This window comes from Oncorhynchus mykiss, chromosome 3 (assembly GCF_013265735.2).
Source record: "Oncorhynchus mykiss isolate Arlee chromosome 3, USDA_OmykA_1.1, whole genome shotgun sequence".
Taxonomy (NCBI): domain Eukaryota; kingdom Metazoa; phylum Chordata; class Actinopteri; order Salmoniformes; family Salmonidae; genus Oncorhynchus; species Oncorhynchus mykiss.
In genome coordinates this window covers 15,133,415-15,146,997 of record NC_048567.1, presented here as the reverse complement: position 1 = coordinate 15,146,997, position 13,583 = coordinate 15,133,415, and the positions used below count along the sequence as shown (strand labels likewise).

The window sequence follows — 13,583 nt, the reverse complement described above, 5'->3', positions numbered from 1 at the left end:
ACATACCAAGGGATCTGTAGATTCAGAGATGAATACATCTCTCAATGTTAACCACTGTTTCCATATTTCATACCACAATCGGGTTGCATTGACCGATGTTTTCATTCACTGTCCCTGGGACATCAACCTAGTCAAAATATAAAACCCAGTTGTTTAACCTTCAAAAGGTTGGCGCTTGCTCATCAGCTCAGTGTTCCACATAATGTAAACAGGTTAAGGGTTTAGATGACCTTCCCCTCAACTTGTTAAGGCACATGGAGCTATGGTGTTGTATCGTTGAATGTCATCTTCCAATTACTTCCACAAAAAACAGTTATCACACTTATCTACAACACTCAAAGGTACAGTACCCATTTGCCCTTTTTAAATGTAGGAAAATATAATATAGCATTCCTACGTGTGGCCTACCTTCAGATATGTTAATTTGAAAGATCATACTCTACACATGCTGGTGCACAAACTGGCTATCAGTCACTTCTGTATATTTCATCTCTAATGAGCCATATACAACATGCAGTTTATATAATGAATTTATTAATAACTGAATACTGGCATCCACAGAATGATAGAGTATCAAACAAAAATATATATATTCTACTCACCTGGCAACTTGAGAGTAATCACACTGGTTGTTTCAAAGAGCCACACCGCATCAAACTGCAACACCACAGGTTGAGGGAATTATACAGCATTAGACAGTAGCAAAGCCAATCATCAAACAGACTGGAGGAAACCTTGCACCATCCCTACGGTGGAGCATGGTGGTGGCAGCATCAACATTGTTTTAATTTAAAGAAGGTGTAACTGTCTCTGTCAATCAGGTTTGGGGTCAATTCCATTTAAATTCAAGAACTACACTGAAATTCCAATTCCAAATATCTTCAAGGCTTTTCAATGAGGAAAATGTGGAATTGGTGTACTTTCTGAATATAGTGGAATTAAAATGGAATTGACTCCAACCCTGCTGTCAATAAGACAGCACAATTGGGATACACATTTACATAATCTAGTCATTCTGTTTTTATCCTCACCAACATGAAATAAACTTAACTATGCTTCAATTTCTTAATAGAAATCCTGTTCTACATTAGCATTGGAAAACATAACAATCAACTGAATGAAAGGAAACACATGAAACTTTATAGAAAGAAACAGGATCACTCACTCATCTACAGAGCATGTCCACAGAATGAGACTGGTCAGCAAATGACCATGCAAATACCATGGACTGATGTGATAATAACAATTTCACAAGCAGAATGCAGGAGTTGAGACTGAAGGTTGACAGGGAAGGTCATGTAACTTTTCTATGTAAGCAGGGAATAGATTTGGTGATTTAGAGACATTCAGTATGTTGACGAGATTATGATAATAATAATAACAATAATAATAATAATTTGTTGGGTGCTTGTGTTTGTCCTATATCCCCTCTGACCTCTGCAGTATTTCCGTGTTCATCTGTTATGAAAAGTAGTACACAGTTCATATGTCCATAATTAATCAATAACTCAGTACCGACATCCACAGCATGATAGATCAGAATAAACAGGGCAAGTGTCTACCTGATACATGTCTTTAATACATCTAGCAATTCTTTCTTCATTTAAAAATGTTTATTTGACAAAAAGCTATTTCAACAAGCAATTTGGGACATACCAACCATACCCTAAACATAAGATATGATCAGTAACACATTTATACACATTCTCCATAAGACTAGCATGAGTGATGATGCATACCAAACTTCATTTTTAAAGTATGTTACATTTTAATGATATCTTATGGAGGAGATAGAGAGAACTCAGAGAGAAAATGTCCAAAATGACTTCCTTCTGAGGGTGAAAAAGATACATTTTAGGGATGATTCTGATATCGGAATATTTCATTATCTGGCCACTACTAGTAAAACGTTATAATAAATGAGTTATAATGACACTTATAATGCCAAATGAATTACAAGTAACTACTTTAACTATTCCTAGTAAATTAGACTTTGTAGTAAATTAGATAAACAGTAAATTGGCTTAGAGTGAGCAGTCCAGCTGAGAAGCAGTTCAGGGGTCGATGGTAGAGATCCTTCTGGCGATGTCACTCATTTGGAGCTACAGTTCTCATCTGGGAGATATGCGAGAGAGAAAAAACAAACAACGTTAATGGAGGTGTGTTACTGAATTCACATTTAGAATATGTTTGTCTCTATGGTCAAACTTGAACTTGTTGCAAATGATTTCATTAGATTGTGAGGTGTATATAACTCTTGATGTTCGTATATTAGCAGAGATAAATTAGTGACATCAAAATATGTCCTACTTTACCTGCACCACTACTGGTGTGGTCTGGCCAGGACAGTGTAAACAACATTGGCAGCATCCTTTGGCTCTTTATCGCCATCCAGTGGTACATTTGTAACTTGAATCTGGTCCAGACTGGGAAGAAAAGAGGAATGGACAGACATTTGAAGTCGGAGGTTTACAAACACTTATGTTGGAGTCATTAAAACTTGTTTTTCAACCACTCCACAAATTTCTTGTTAACAAACTATAGTTTTGGCAAGTCGGTTAGGACAACTACTTTGTGCATGACACAAGTACTTTATCCATTAAGTGTTAACAGACAGATTATTTCACTTATAATTCACTGTATCACAATTCCAGTCAGTCAGAAGTTTACATACACTAAGTTGACTGTGCCTTTAAACAGCTTGGAAAATTCCAGAAAATGATGTCATGGCTTTAGAAGCTTCAGATAGACTAATTAACATAATTTGAGTCATTTGGAGATGTACCTGTGGATGTATTTCAAGGCCTACCACTCAGTGCCTCTTTGCTTGACATCATGGGAAAATCAAAGGAAATCAGCCAAGACCCCAGAAAAAAATTGTAGACCTCCACAAGTCTGGTTCATGAATACATTGGAGCAATTTCCAAATGCCTAAAGGTACCACGTTCACCTGTACAAACAATAATACGAAAGTATAAACACCATGGGACCATGCAGCCGTCTTTCCGCTCAGGAAGGAGGCGCGTTCTCTCACCTAGAGATGAACGTACTTTGGTTCGAAAAGTGCAAATCAATCCCAGAACAACAGCAAAGAACCTTGTGAAGATGCTGGAGGAAAGAGTTACAAAAGTATCTATCTATATCCACAGTAAAACGAATCCTATATCGACATAACCTGAAAGGCCGCTCTGCAAGGAAGAAGCCACTGCTCCAAAACCGCCATTAAAAAAGCCAGACTACGGTTTGCAACTGCACACGGGGACAAATATCTTACTTTTTGGAGAAATGTCCTCTGGTCTAGTGAAACAAAAATAGAACTGTTGGCCATAATGACCATCGTTATGTTTGGAGGAAAAAGGGGGAGGCTTTCAAGCTGAAGAACACCATCTAAACCGTGAAGCATGATGTGGGTGGTAGCATCATGTTGTGGGGTTGCTTTGCTGCAGGAGGGACTGGTGCACTTCACAAAATAGATGGCATCATGAGGTAGGAAAATGATGTGGCTAAATCGAAGCAACATCTCAAGACATCAGCTTGGTTGCAAATGGGTCTTCCAAATGGACAATGACCTCAAGAATACTTCCAAAGTTGTGGCAAAATGGCTTAAGGACAACAAAGTCAATGTGTTGGAGTGGCCATCACAAAGCCCTGACCTCAATCCTATAGAAAATTTGTGGGCAGAACTGAAAAAGTGTGTGCGAGCAAGGAGGCCTAAAAACCTGATTCAGTTACACCATCTCTGTCAGGAGGAATGGGCCAAAATTCACCCAACTTATTGTGGGAAGCTTGTGGAAAGCTACCCAAAACATTTGACCCAAGTTAAACAATTTAAAGGCAATGCTACAAAATACTAAGTGATTGTAAACTTCTGACCCACTGGGAATGTGATGAAACCTCAAATAAAACATTTTCTCTACTTATTCTGACATTTCACATTCTTAAAATAAAGTGGTGATCCTTACTGACCTAAGACAGGGAATTTATACTCTGATTAAATGTCAGGAATGGTGAAAAACTGAGTTTAAATGTATTTGGCTTAGGTGTATGTAAACTTCTGACTTCAACTGTAGGTAATGCAATGTGCCACTGGTCTGTATGTCAGAAAGAGGAAGAGAGAAGGATAAGACAGAGAGGAGATGCATGAGCAGGAAGGGAGAGGGTAGGAGGAGAAAGAGGGAGGAGAGTGTATAAGGGAGAGGAGAGAAGGAGAAAGGTGAGTAGAACGGGGAGAGAGGGGGTAAGAAGAAGAGAAAAGAGGAAGATCAAGGGGAGAGGGTAGGAGGAAGTGAGAGATGTAGGATGGTTGGTTACCTTGGGATCCTGGAGTAATGCACAGTGATATAGTTGAGGATGCTGTCTGCCTCTGTGCAGGGTGGAGCATCCTTCAGGGGTACGATGGAGGGATGGGCCCTCTCATACACCTCCTCTGGCTCCTCCTATCAAACACAGAGAAAATAGGGGGATTCCTATGAGAGGACTGAAGAAGGGTTGATGTCACTTCAATAGAGAGAACCCAAACCTGGCTTTAAAATGTGTCCGAATGATGGGGTTGTAACTACCCCTGATGTATTTACATGGTAGGTGCAGTGTCATTAAAGTGTAGGTACATATTGTTACCTTTGATCTTTCAAAAGAAGATGGGAATCCAATCATGAGGAATTCTAATGGTGTGTTGGTGTGTTTCCCTCTAGTGGTGCAGAGTGGGAGTTGTTGTTCAACCTACCGGGATGTCGGACATCTTGCCAGTCCTCAACTGAAGGGTCTGCTGGACTGACTCGTAGAACAGGGTGTCAGCTGTCACCGATGGCCTCTGTTATTCCATATAAATACAACCAATGACAATTCTTTGTTAAACATTTTTCTATATATTATTTCATCACATAATGGCTAGGCTATATTGATGCCAATGCTTGGAGGAGGAAGAGTCAAGTACCTTCTTGTTTTCCTCTGGATATTCCATGTCTACTCTGTGCATGTTTTTGCTGTGAAGAAGGCAGATAGATACAACATATTGATTTCCACAATCAAATGAAGTGTCTAGTAACACTGATTCTGGCCAATGTTCCTGAGGTCCCCTGCCTTCCATAGACCATCATAGTGTTGAAAGGTGTAGTGCGTCACCTGATCATGACGGCCACAGTGAGAGTGATGAGACCAGCAGACACGCCCACAGCTGAGGCCAGGGCGATAACCTTCAGTCTGCCTGCCAATCAGAGAGCACCAACTGGTTCAGTCTGAGTAAATCAGACAGTAGTCACCATCATAGAAGGGAGAATGGGGATGTTTGGGTTAATGACAGTGAGAGTGAAGAAGAGGAAAGAGATGGCCAAGAAGAATGAGAAGAAAATAGGGACAGAAAGATTGACAGACATAAACAGGAAGACAGACAGAGCAAAATATCCAGCTTTTGTCGGCTCCATTAATCAATTATCAAATCTCTAGAGTTCTGTTATCTGATATCAAAGTTCAGCTCTTCTTCCCCTTTTACAGTTAGTGAAAGTTATCCATATATGACTCACAGTTCAGAGAATTGAAATCAGAAAGACTCTGGGATAGTGAGTGGGAAGACTGAGGGGCATACAGTGACACATTTAGACAGGGTGTCTTGCCAAACATGTCTGTGAGACAGACATTACATTTACAGTAGTGATTAAATAAGAAACACACAGGCAGAAGCCATCTGGGTCACTGAGTTCGGACTCCCCACCTCCTACTCTAACCTTCCTCCATCCTGCCCAGTCCACTGACCTCTGACCCTGACAGTGAGGACAGGCGAGCTGTGGACGCCGATACGGTTGCGTGCCTCGCAGTAGTACTGGCCGCTCTCCCCGGGGCTGACCTCAGCGAAGGTGTAGCTTGGGCCCGATCGCGTTACCCAGGCGTCAGCCGCATTGATCCTGAACCACGTGTAGTTGTCCACCGCCGGGTTGGCCTGACTGCTGCAGGTCAGAGTCAGAGGACGGCCCGCGTCGATCACACTGGAGGGCTGCGCAAACACAGACGTGTTCTTAGGGGCATCTGGGAGAGAGGGGAGAAGAGGAGAGGTGTGTGTGGGGGGCATGCAGAGAGAGAGAGAGAGAGGGATAGGGGAGAGGATAAAAATGGTGGCATGGAGGGGGAGTGAAAGAGAGAAAGGATAATAGGATAGACAGACAGGCAGCCAAGGGCAGAGAGAGGGGTGAGAGAGAGAGGAGAAGGAGGGAAGGGGGGAGTAGACCGACAGGCAGCCAAGGGCAAAGAGAGGAGAGAGAGAGAGAAGAGAACGGGAAAAGGGGGGGAGTAGACCAACAGGGAGTCAAGGTGATGGAGGAGAGAGAGAGAGGGAGAAAACAAGGAAAGTTAAACAAATATTTAGAGAGATAGAAAGATTTTTGAGAAATTACAAAACAGAGGGGGCGAGAGGGATCGAGAGAGAAAGAGAGAGAGACACTGACAGAGACAGGTAGATTGATTGGTTCCTCCACAGTGCAGAAAGGAGTTTAGGTGTCATTTTGCATACAGAGGAACCTGAGCAGCACACTGGCTCCACACACACTCCTGCTCACCTTAACACACTCCTGAGGTTGGACATACACTGAGTGGACAAAACATGACATAGACTGACCAGGTGAATCCTATGATCCCTTATTAGATGTCACCTGTTAAATCCACTTCAACCAGTGTAGATGAAGCGGTGGAGGCAGGTTAAAGAAGGATTTTTAAGGCCTGAGACAATTGATACATGGATTGTGTATGTGTGCCACTCAGAGGGTGAATGGTCAAGACAAAATATTTAAGTGCCTTTGAACAGGGTACGGTAGAAAGTGCCAGGCACACCAGTTTGGGTGTGTCAAGAACTGCAGCACTGCTGGATTATTCACGCTCAACAATTTCCCATGTGTATCAAGCATGGTCCACTACCCAAAGTACATCCAGCCAACTTGACACAACTGTGGGAAGCATTGAGGTCAACATAGGCCAGCATCCCTATGGAATGGTTTTGACACCTTGTAGAGTCCATGGCCCGACAAATTGAGTCTGTTCTGAAGGAAGGTGTTCCTAATGTTTTGTACACTCAGTGTACACCATATCTCTCTCTTGGAATAGAAGAGCTTGCAAAATGACCACAGTATTTTCATCAATTTACAGTGTGCGGTCAGGAACCATTATCAGATTTCCTGACAGTTTCATAACATTATCAGCTACAGTGTTATATCTGTACAATCCAGGCAACAATTCAGAACAGTGGACAGCCAGCCATTATTTGAACATTACTTATACAGAAGATTTTAGAGAAATCTTGTTGTTCTACTTACAGAGAATGGCGAGGGTGAAAACAGAGGAGCTGCCCTGTCCATGTTGGTTCCAGGCCGTGCAGTAGTACTGTCCTCCGTTCTGTGATCGGACGCTGGAGAAGGAGATGTTCTGTGTTGACCCTTTGGCCCAGGTCTGACCCCCCATGATCTTGAACCAGGCATAGCGGTCCACTGGGGGGTGGGCCTTGCTGCTGCAGGTCAGGTTGACAGAGTAGCCTTCCTTGATGTCTCCTGTTGGACTAACCAACACCTTGGTGCTCTTTGGAGAGTCTGGACAACAAAACAATACATTATTTGTTATGATGTATTCGCTTAGCAGAGTAGTAACATAAATTGCAGGTATGAAAAGTAGAGTTATGCAGTGACAATTTAAAAAGTCAAAATGCCCTTGTGGACATTGTGGAAAGTGTACTGTAAACTTCCTGTTGTAGGCCTTGTGACAAATGATGCCCCCATAGTTGCTAAAATAAACAAATTACCCAATCATGATTGACCAAGACTACCCTCACAGACAGTGCCATGAACTACTAGCAGTTTGGCACTTGGTCATGTGAAAGATGAATTGATGTTCAATCTTTACAACAGTAATATACTTGTATTCCCTATAGAAGGCAATAACTTAATATGACCATATCAGACTCACTAGCTATACACTAATTGTTGTATTGACCATAGAACTAGAATTCCAATTCCATGGTATCAACTGCTTCCAAAACCGTACCGCAAGCAATGTTTGTCTAAAAACACTAAATACGCACTGATAATGTATAGACATGCATAGATACCAACAGCCAGCCCTTACATGTGACGTTTAGCAGGACAGGTTTGGACCTCTCTGTACCAAGTGGGTTGCGTGCCACACAGAAGTACTCTCCCCGGTCGGTGTGGGACACCCTCTTCAGGTGGAGCTGGGGTCTGAAGCTGTCTGGAATGCTGCCACTCTCCCTGTCCTTAAACCAGGCATAGCTCTCCACCACCGGAGCCCCACTGCTGTTGCAGGTCATAGTCACAGAGACCCCCTCCACTACCACACCCATGGGACTCACCTCAATCACGGTGGAACGAGGAGCATCTAGGGGATGTTGGGGAGAGCGAAGGAGAGAGAGTTACTACATTGTTGGAGCTAGAAACACAAGCATTTTGCTATTCCCGCAAGAACATTTGCTAAACATGTGTATGTGACCAATAAAATAGGGTTTGATTTAAGAGGTGAAGATAATGAAAAGAAGAAAATGAAATGGGAAGATGGAGAGGAGAGAGAGAGAGAGAGAGACGGGGAATAGAAAGTAAATACTAACTGAAACCTATAAGGTCATGAAAATTCAAACGTCAATCACACATAAACACTACTCACGTCCCAGAGTCAAGGCCAGCGGTGGAGACTGGACATTCTGTGGGGGGATTGGGCGACAGGTGTAGGTACCAGCGTGCTGGCTGTCAAAGTTGTAGATGGTCAGCCACTTCTCAGGTGATCCCAGGTTGATGCCGTTCCTGTAGAGAGCAAGACTCCTCCCTTCTGCAGCACAGCCTCTGGCCATACAGCCCAGGTACACTGTCTCTCCTGACCCAAACATGTTGCCTGTCCTCGCAGGATGGACCTGAACCTGAAGCTCTGGGAGCAACACAGACAGAGAGAATTATGGAACAACATTCAACGAATATAACTCTGATTTGTTTACCTTACATCATATTCCTCTGTGCTATGACGTAAGGCGTTGATATAGCCTCAACAGCTGTGTGTATTAGAGACAGTTACTGTATGTGTATGTCCTGGAATAATTGTGGCTCGGAGAAGCATGTATCACAGTGAACATGGTAAATGTCAATGGATATGCTCCACAACATGCTACAATGAATACATTTCAAGCACAGATTAACATGGGATTTATAGAGATTTAATCAAATGAACCAAAATTACAAAAGCTGCAGGATAGATGACTGACCTGTGACAAAGAGCGAGACGGTGTCCGGGGAGGTCCATCGTCCCTGTGGGTGGTCTGTCTCAAACCTGAAGTGGTACTGTCCAGCATCGCCAAGGTTCACGTTGGTGATCTGGATCCCACAGCTTTTATGGCTGCCTGTATACTTTGTCCTTCCTCTATAAGACATGCTAACTAAGCTGGAGTCAGAGTGGTGGGCAAACTCCCTCCGGCCAGAGACCCTGAACCACATCACCCTCCTGACAGTGTGTCCTGATGGGTAGTCATACCAACAAGGGAGAGTGACAGTGGTCCCAGCCCAGACACAGATCTCTCTCCGGGTGAAGGACACAGTCCACTTGCTACCCTCAGAGCCTGGAAGAAAGCACAAACATTACTGATGAAGCCAATAATGTGTGCAGGGTGTCCTCATGTGCTGCCTGCTGCTGACTCTCTGTCTCACAGATCAATACCATATAAATAACCTGTGCGCAATGCAAGGACACCTGGGTAACTTTAGAAGTATAAGCACAGAACAGAATGATTTTAGAACATAGGCCATAGGCTACTGAAGTGGCATTTAATAAAATGCCGGTAACTAAGGTGCAATAAGTTGTATTCTGCAGTTACCTGGTAAAGCGGTGAGGATGGCGCTCAATGCAAACGCAACTGTTAACATGTCTCCGCACAAGCCCTACAAAGTCAAATTCAACCAGAGAGTGAAAATTGATATGAGTGAACAGAAGGAACGAAAGCAACGATCAGCATCAACATCATCATGACCAATAGATCACCGAAGACCCACCTCGCCAGGTGTCCTTGTCCTCTTTTCTCACAGAGTAGCCAGGAAAGTCAGTCTGCGCGCCGGGCAATCGGTGTCTTTTATTATGAGGACGCAGGTCGCGGAATTTGTTTGTGAGGCTGACCCAACCTAGGAGAAGATAGAAGAGGAGGCGGAGACGGGTCAGTCTCGAGTCTCTAGCCATCACCTCTAACCATGTCGAATCATGCTCCTGCCGAGCTCTCCTCCACAACCCGCTTTAGCTCCGATTATGCAACCTGGACTCATGGGTAGACGTAAGAAAGTAAACGTAAATCCGGGATGCTCAAATTAGTAAATTACGTTTGGTATGGTATGTATTAATTTGTAGTTATCCATAATCTATTTCATATGATATGTTATGAATTCCAATTTGTTGTGGCTAAAGTTAAACTCTAACATTAGCTAGGTGGCTAACATAAGCTAGGCTAGGGGTTAGGGTTAGTGTTAAGGTTAGGGGTGTAGTGCTGCCGGAGTGCAAAGGAGAGGTGCTCCCTCACTTTTTGCAATTTGAGAATACATGGACCTGGTAAAATTATTTATGGAAAATGTTTTCTGATAAATTCTAAATACATTTGATTGAATTCCTAGTACAATTCCATGACAAACCAAATAAATATGTACAGTACCAGTCAAAAGTTTGAACACACCTACACATTCAAGGATTTTTCTTTATTTTTACTATTTTCTACATTGTAGAATAATAGTGAAGACATCAAAACTATGAAATAACACATATGGAATCATGTTGTAACTAAAAAAAGAGCTAAACAAATCTATATATTTTTTATTTGAGATTCTTCAAAGTAGTCACCTTACCTTGGTGGCATTCTTGATATTCTCTCAACCAGCTTCATGAGGTAGTCACCTGGAATGCATTTCAATTAACAGGTATGCCTAGTTAAAAGTTAATTTGTGGAATTTCTTTCCTTCTTAATTAATATGTTTGATCCAATCTGTTGTGATGTGACAAAGTAGGGGTGGTATACAGAAGATAGCCCTATTTGGTAAAAGACCCAGACCATATTATGCAAGAACAGCGCAAATAAGCAACGAGAAAGACAGTCCATCATTACTTTAAGACATTAAGGTCAGTCAATTTGGAACATTTCAAGAACTTTGAAAGTTTCTTCAAGTGCAGTTGCAAGAGCCATCAAGGGCTGTGATGAAACTGGCTCTCATGAGGACCTCCACAGGAAAGGAAGACCCAAAGTTACCTCTGCTGCAGAGGACAAGTTCATTAGAGTTACCAGCCTCAGATTGAAGCCCAAATAAATGCTTCACAGAGTTCAAGTAACATACACATCTCAACATCAACTGTTCAGAGGAGACAGAGTGAATCATGCCTTCATGGTCGAATTTCTGCAAAGAAATCACTACTATAGGACACCAATAATAAGAAGAGACTTGCTTGGGCCAAGAACCACGAGCAATGGACATTAGACCGGTGGAAATCTGTCCTTTGGTCTGATGAGTCCAAATTTTAAATTTTTGGTTCCAACCACCAAGTTTTTGTGAGATACAAAGTAGGTGAACAGATGATCTCTGCATGTGTGGTTCCCACCGTGAAGCATGGAGGAGGAGGTGTGATGGTGTGGGGGTGCTTTGCTGGTGACACTAGCAGTGATTTATTTAGAATTCAAGGCACACTTAACCAGCACCACAGCATTCTGCAGTAATACGGTATCCCATCTGGTTTGCGCTTAGTGGGACTATCATTTTTTTTCAACATGACAATGACTCAAAACACACCTCCAGGCTGTGTAAGGGCTATTTGACCAAGGAGGGTGATGGAGTGCTGCATCAGATGATCTGGCCTCCACAATCACCCGACCTCAACCCAATTGAGATGGTTTGGGATGAGTTGGACCACAGAGTGAAGGAAAAGCAGCCAACAAGTGCTCAGAATATGTGGTAACTCCTTCAAGACTGTTGGAAAAGGATTCCCCATAAAGCTGGTTGAGAGAATGCCAAGAGTGTTCAAAGCTGTAGTCAAGGCAAATGGTGGCTTCTTTGAAGAATCTAAAATATAACATATATTTTTATTTGTTTAACACTTTTTTGGTTACTACATGATTCCACATGTGTTAATTCATATCGTTGATGTCTTCACTATTATTCTAGAATGTAGAAAATAGTTTTAAAAAAACAACAACACTTGAATGAGCACTGTAGGTGTGTCCAGACTTTTGAAGGGTACTGTCTAGAGGTAGGTAAATGGTGGTTTCTTCCCTGTCTTCTCTCTGGCGTTGTCGATAATGATGCCCAACAATAGTCTACGTGTGCACACACGTGTGTCTGCCTCGATATTCATAAAACTCCAAGGACCCCCTCTTGAACAGTGGAACCCAGAACAATTTGTGACCACTACTGTATGTATTTGTGTTTTCATTAGGCTATAGCCTACAAATAATTACACCACATACAGTAATCACAGGCCTATTAGGCTACAGGCCTACTGAAGGATTATTGTTGTTTGTTCCTGAACTGGCCAAATGACTGAGCTACCCTTCAGCTATCCTCCAGCACCACAAGTTGGTTAAACTTTATTAACATAATTGTGCAATCCTGGCGCTGTCCTTTCAACACCACGAAGGGTGCTACAATTGCTTAAAATTACATTCATCAAAATCTGTTGCCTACGCCTAATGGTAATTTTCATCACTTATTATTCTTATTATTATTACAAATAGAAGATTATTACTTCTCAAAATGGTGCTCGTTTAGTAGTTAGATCAATGCTGAATCAATGTCTAGATCACATAATTATTAATTTTCATCTTACAGAACAGAATGTAATAATATAGCATAGTAGGCCTATATCGTTACTGTTACATCAAAAACACCACCTCATCTCTAATGATGGTTAGCCTGAGCTGAATAGTCCCCCAAAAATGATGTGTCAAATCTCAACAGAGTTCGTCGCTAGGCAGGATATATACTTTGAAACAAAATACAAGAAAGGCTAATAGTTTGTTAGCACCATCTGCTCTAATTCACTTAGAAACAGCAATGATTATGATCAATCAAATGATTGGCACGGAGAAGCAGTTTGGACTTTTCACTGGTAAAACATGAATAATTATCATTCACGATTGACAGTGATGATAGCCTATTTTGAAATTAGGTAGCCTAAGCCTGTTTGATGGTATTAAAAACAGAACATGTTCTTAAACAAAATGTGTGGGCATAGCCAGATGTTGCAATTGGAGGATGCATTTTATGCATATTCTAAAATGATAGGCTATTCCATTGGCTACATCTGTACATCTGTACAAACTTTGATTGATGAAAACATGTTATTTTGTGCTCCCTCACCTAACAAAATAGCACTACACCACTGGTTAAGATTAGGGTTATTATTTAGGTTAAAGGGTTAAGGTTAGGGTTAGGGGAAGGGTTAACGTAAACTCACATAAACTCGTACATTGCCTTGGTCCGTACAATTGCCCTTATTATAGTGCCCCAAAAACGTAATACTTCCAGATCAACTGTAATGTCAATACCATTGTAAAGCACAATTTCTCCCCTTTCCAACAGAATCAATTA

The 13,583-nt window shown here is 42.0% G+C and overlaps 2 protein-coding genes across 2 annotated transcripts; both read right to left on the bottom strand.

Annotated features, from left to right (window-relative positions):
- Positions 1-5,536: 5,536 nt before the first annotated feature.
- Positions 5,537-8,440, bottom strand: LOC118944493 (B-cell receptor CD22-like). The gene is made up of 4 exons (XM_036964111.1): positions 8,098-8,440; positions 7,296-7,565; positions 5,749-6,018; positions 5,537-5,568 (listed from the first exon to the last, which is right to left on the bottom strand). Exons 1-4 carry the CDS (start codon positions 8,330-8,332, stop codon positions 5,537-5,539), a joined length of 807 nt encoding a protein of 268 aa, XP_036820006.1. The 5' UTR covers positions 8,333-8,440.
- A 201-nt stretch (positions 8,441-8,641) lies between these two features.
- Positions 8,642-10,226, bottom strand: LOC118944490. Its single transcript, XM_036964096.1, has 4 exons — positions 10,020-10,226; positions 9,845-9,908; positions 9,239-9,589; positions 8,642-8,907 (listed from the first exon to the last, which is right to left on the bottom strand). Exons 2-4 carry the CDS (start codon positions 9,891-9,893, stop codon positions 8,642-8,644), a joined length of 666 nt encoding a protein of 221 aa, XP_036819991.1. The 5' UTR covers positions 9,894-9,908; positions 10,020-10,226.
- Positions 10,227-13,583: the final 3,357 nt, after the last annotated feature.